Genomic DNA, 5,832 nt, shown 5'->3' with positions numbered 1-5,832 from the left:
CTTTCCGCAGTGGATTATTACAAGATGCATATTTTGCGCACATAATACATGGGTAAGGGTTGCTAAATAGACAATGGTTAGAACTTAGTAACACAGCTGAATTGAGCTGAATACTTGGCAATGTGTTTATTCATTCAGATTTGTCTGTAGCCCATTTCACAAGATGGGGCCGCTGTGTAAATCAACTTCCTGTGGAAGAGCACTGTCCCATAGACAGCAAAAGAAAAGTCCACAGGAAAGACAGAAACAGGAAGACGTTTTACCCTGCCAATTAAGGTATCATTAACATCAATGAGGCCGGACACCTGGACACTGTGAAATTGGTCTAATGACATACAATTAAATTAAACAAAACAATTAGCTACTTGCAAAGTAATAAAATCTAAAAACAATGTATTCTTCAAGAATATCATGTGCTCTTTGTAATTTGTGTTTATTGCGATGATTAGTTAAAACACAATGATGGCGAGACAAGCCTCATCAGAAATAGATTAGTGGGCTTCTGCCTGCCCTAAACTGGCGAAGTGATCTGTAATTAATTGATCATACTGACGGATCACATACCCGCTCGTTCGGTTATCGACTTGTAATGCCTGGTATTTGAACTCGCGCGCTCAAATGGTTGGTTGACAAGTAGCAGCCCGCGAGTTGATACAGGCTAAATTCGCAGTTTATATTTTCATTTCAGAAGCAGATACTGACATTAGCCGTTTCCTGGGGAAACTGTACGACGTCAGATTAAACAATGGACACCCAGTCGTACCTACCCGTGCCTCCGGGAGTCGGAATGGAGGAGAACTTCTTTTCTTTGGACGATATTTTGCTGTCGCATGAGCGGCTACCATGTAGGCTAGAGACAACTTTTCCTCGCCTCGGATTCCTCGAGAAATCCAGCGACACTCATGACATTTCAGAGGTTTGTGTCTCTTTTAACCAAACATCACAACAACAGTCTATGTCATTTTGAACAGCTTTTGAAATACGTTTCGCCAATGCTACGATGTTGGACTGGTTGCATTTTACGGTAGCTAGACACTGACACAAGCCTCTTCCTTTGTCACATGTCACTCTTTGTTTTGGTTTGCAATTTTGTATCAACACTCCCAATTATCACCACTTTTGTTCGGAAATTCTAAAACAACGATGTTTTTTAACACTTCAAAATAAAATTTGCTAAATGAACCTTACATTTTTCAGTAGCCATATGTGTGTAGATTTGAACAAAATCTGTTTTGGTTCTTAACGGGAGCATTTACTGCCTAAAATATCCGATTTTTTTTTACCACGCTCGGAGTTATAGTGCTGGCCTGATGGGTCGCCTATTTACGCCGTTTCAACTGCACATGAACGGTTAGACCGAGAATTCTCGTCATGAAATTAAAATTCCACTGGAGCTCCAAGCGGATGTGTACACGTAGCCTTACAACACTGTTTACAGCTCTTCGAGTCACGGTAAAATGTCATTTTTGGTACATAGCTAATTTAGATACACCTATTGTGTGGGTTCTTGCGTTTCTTTAGGAAACCGCCGTCTTGGTTTGTATAGAAATGGATATTAGGCCTACTGTAAGTGACACATACACGCAAGACGGCGGAAATACGGGACCGACGGTAATAGGGGGAGTTCCGATAGCAATATCTGCAATATAGCATTTGTTGCCCAACTGACGTTTGTCAAGACAAGTTTATGCTTGTAACACTTACCGCACGGTATAATGGGACTTGTGTGACCTCAAAGGACTAGTAGCCTATTTATTTATTTGCCCGCCAGCCTGCCTGTACCTAGCTGTACCTGTACCCCTGTATGCCTACGTTGTGTGTTTGATGTCATATTTGTATGTTTTAGTGTGTATTGTACTTTATTGTAAGATACTTAAGAAAATAAAGTATTTAAAACTTAATGTTAACGTTTCCTCAATAGACTGTCCATTATTGATTCGGTTTCTGATGAAATGGCTTGATAAGTCATGCCTATCAAACTGCTGGAGCAGATGTTATTAAATTGCGTATTACATTGTTGGCAGTTTGGTGGATGAGTGTGTGTTGTGGAAATGGTTTTAGGTCAGACTAAACCGATTACTTAGAAACGACTAACTTTACCAGGACGTGTGTGTGTTTGCTTGTGTGATTCAGGGCACTAAGATGGAGCTTCCACTGTGGGTGGCTAAAGGCCTGTATGAGCAGAAGAGGAAGGTTGTGGCAGTAGAGCTCCCCAAGGTGTACCGCGAGGGCTGGAGAACGGTGTTCGGAGCGGACCCCAACGTGGTGGATCTGCACAAGATGGGGCCTTACTACTACGGGCTGGGCTCCCAGCTGCTACACTTCGACAGCCCGGAGAACCCAGAGGTGGCACAGACAATCCTACAGGTACGTACACACACACACACACACACACACACACACACACACACACACACACACACACACACACACACACACACACACACACACAGGCACTTCACACAAGGGCACCATTCTCACATTTAATTTAATGGTTCTGCAACCCATAGCCAAAGGGTCTGCAAAATAATTTGCTTTAAATGATGATAAAGTGATACGGTTTATCATTTTCAAAAATTCATATCTACAGATGATGCCCCTTTTCACCCATGTCACCATTAACCAATGAACCATTCCTACTGCTGCTTAGCTTGGCTTACTTGCTACAGTAGCTGATGAATGTGTAGAAATGTTTGAGTCAGGCCATGTCGTCAACTGATGCAAAATCCAAAATTGACAAAAGACCAAGTTACACTGTACTCCTGCCAGAAAAAATAGTGGATCTGGCCACAACTTCAGAGAATACATGCATACAAGGAAAATTAGCCCACCTCTCCTCTTTTGTCAAGCCACATGCCAAAAATCTAGGTGTCATCCTTGATTCAGAGCTCTGTTTTAAAAGGCAGATTAGCTCTGTTATCAAGAGTAGCTTCCATCAGCTGAGAATTATTTCCCATCTCAAACCCTCTTTCTCTCCCAAGGACTTAGAAACAGTAATTCATGCATTTGTTACAGCCCGGTTAGATTATTGCAACTCCCTCTATCTTGGTCTCCCCCACTCCCAATCTGCAATTAGTACAAAATGCAGCTGCTAGGTTGCTTACTGGCACCAAGAAATGCCAACACATCACCCCTGTACTGGCCTCCTTAGACTGGCTCCCCATTAGTTTTAGGGTCCACTTCAAAGTCCTTCTGATTGTTTATAAGGCACTGCATGGGTTGGCTCCCTCATATATTTCAGACCTCCTCCATCCCCTTTCAGCATCCAGGTCCCTTAGATCTGCCGATAAGGGTCTTCTCTCTGTGGCCCGCATCCGCCTCAAGCAAAGAGGCGATAGAGCTTTTGCGGTAGCAGCCCCACGTCTGTGGAATTGTCTGCCCCCAGATGTTAGACTGTCTCCCTCCATCACCACTTTTAAATCAAGACTAAAGACCCACCTTTACTCCTTGGCCTTCCCTGCTTCCTAGCTGTCCATCTCTCTCCTCTCTTCTTCATATTCAAGTGTCTTCTGTACTGTTGCTATTTATTTGTTTAGGGCTGTCTATTTGTCTGTTGTATTTCTGTATTAGTCTTGCTTACTTTTTCTGTGCATGCCTTTTGCTTGTTCTGATTTGCTTTTATTTTCTATTTTTAGCCATATCATCTGTACAGCACTTGGTCAGTGGAAACTGTTTTAAATGTGCTCTATAAATTAAATTTACTTACTTTACTTACTTACTTACATGCTTCATTGTTTGGGGTCCTCGGAAAATGTTCTGCCCCAAAAGGGACAGAACCCCTGATTTAAACAACATGCACAACACACTTGGTGGTACAGACAATCCTACAGGCACACACACACACACACACACACACACACGCACACATAAGCACACATACACAGGCACTAACACAATGGCACCTTTCTCACATTCAGACAAGATAAACAACTCACTAGGAGGGTTTTTTTTGCCATGTATCACATTTGTTTAGTTTTCCAATGTGAAAATGTTTACCCTTAGTTAATTTCAAAGAAGGACTAGACTGTACTGTCATTAGCCATTGTTTATGAACAAGAGCTTTGTAGAATTATCAGAAAGTTATATGTGATGGGATCTGAGAAAACCATGGAAAACCTTCTCTAGTGACATTTCATCATTTTAAGATTCTGATACCATCCTGGATACCGTCCCCTAGCAACGTCATGGATACCATCCTCTCAAAGTCATGGATGTTGCTAGGATGGTATCAGAATCATAAGTTGGTGCAGTAGTTAAAAATGAGGTAAGTTATGTAAAATGTGGCCACTAGAGGGAACTCTTTGTAATGATAGGATGTGTTGTTGCTGCAGTGTGGGCATGGTTGTATAACTTATCTTTTAGGCAACCAGTGCTTCTCTGAATCACTCTTTAAATAATTCCTTTGTGGTTAATCCAGTTTGGTTTTGTGTGTGTGTGTTTGTTATGTCTCTGAGCCAGCAAGAGTATGTGTGTGTAAATTTGAGCAATTTGTGATGTGAGGAAGAGAGAATCTGTTCCCATGGTAACCTTCCTTTGTCTGGGGGAAAGTAGGTGATGAGAGCCTAAAGCTAAAATTTGTCTGTCTGGAAATGCATTCAAGATGTGAGGTGAGTATGTGGTTGTTACTGGTGGTGCAGTAATATGATTGTGCCTCACACCCATACGCAGAACCCAGTCCTGGTTTTCCATCATCCGTCTGCCCCTATATTTGAACAGTTTCCTTCTCATGGCAGCCTTTATTTGCACAGCTTAGAGCGATGTGTTTTTTGTTAGGCTCGCTGGAAACGTATCATCTCTGTATCAGGCAGTCTTCCCAAGATTTGAAGAGTACGAAGAGTAGTGGTCGAATGAGATGTTGTTGGATATGCATCATGGTTTCTTTTTGGAGGCCAAGTGTTTCCAACTTTTGCTATTTCCTGGCCTATCCTAAAAAAAGTTGACTCATGAAATCTTTATTAGACTAGTAAAACTAATGCGCCGCTTGTGTTCTAGACGTTTATCGGGCGGTTCCGGCGGATTATGGACTCGTCTCAGAATGCGTACGACAAGGACACGTCTGCACTGGTGGAGCGGCTGGACTGCCTGGAGAGGACACTCTTTCAGGCCGGGCAGAACGGCCTCAACGCCTTTCAGCGCTGGGAAAAGGGACACGCACACCTGACGGCCTCCAACCTTGTTATGAACTACCGCAAGAGGAAACTGGCTGATATGAGTGTTTAAACACATGCACACGCATACACACTCATGCACAAGCATACACATGCATACACACTCATGCTCTCCCTCATCAGGGAGAGTGATTAACTTGCAAACAAGCTCACTCACATTTAATGACATGCTTACGTGCATACACACACGTTCGCCCAGGACATTGTGAGATGACCAACAAGCACACCAGAATCCACATCCACAGACTTATTTTGAGACTTTATGCACGCACGCACACACACACCTTTCGTTCGTCCTTTCTTAAATGTAAAAAGTACTTATGTCTAAATCATTGTTTCACAACATATTTAGTTTTTTTGTATGTTCTGTGTGTGTATGTTTTTGAAATTTAGCCACCGCAAACAGCATAGCAGTGGTATATTAAAATGGTTTCAAATCAACATACAATTGTAGTGTTGCAGTCATTCTTAGAACATATTGTGAAACCTTTCTATAACTGAATTACTTATTTTTTGTCTTTATTGATTGCCTTGATAGAATGGGATTTTAGCTCTATGGAATAAAGCAATAGGCCTACATTTCAGAGATAGACTGACATAGACTCCTTTGTCACTCATGCAGCCAAGGTTGCAGTGTGCACTGTGGTGTGATTGAACCCTATGT

The 5,832-nt window shown here is 42.2% G+C and overlaps 1 protein-coding gene across 1 annotated transcript; it reads left to right on the top strand.

The window, feature by feature from the left end:
• Nucleotides 1-605: 605 nt before the first annotated feature.
• Nucleotides 606-5,609, top strand: gins3 (GINS complex subunit 3). The gene is made up of 3 exons (XM_076269836.1): nt 606-916; nt 2,134-2,367; nt 4,993-5,609. The coding sequence occupies exons 1-3, from the start codon at nt 746-748 to the stop codon at nt 5,218-5,220; spliced, it is 633 nt and encodes a 210-aa protein (XP_076125951.1). The 5' UTR covers nt 606-745; the 3' UTR covers nt 5,221-5,609.
• Nucleotides 5,610-5,832: the final 223 nt, after the last annotated feature.

The sequence above is a fragment of the Alosa pseudoharengus genome, unplaced genomic scaffold (assembly GCF_046254945.1).
Source record: "Alosa pseudoharengus isolate Yale_2024_CS ecotype anadromous, Long Island Sound unplaced genomic scaffold, YU_APseudo_1.1 YU_APseudo_1.1_scf_10, whole genome shotgun sequence".
NCBI lineage: Eukaryota > Metazoa > Chordata > Actinopteri > Clupeiformes > Clupeidae > Alosa > Alosa pseudoharengus.
The sequence above is the reverse complement of the archived record's forward strand: the minus strand, read 5'-3'. Positions and strand labels throughout refer to the sequence as shown.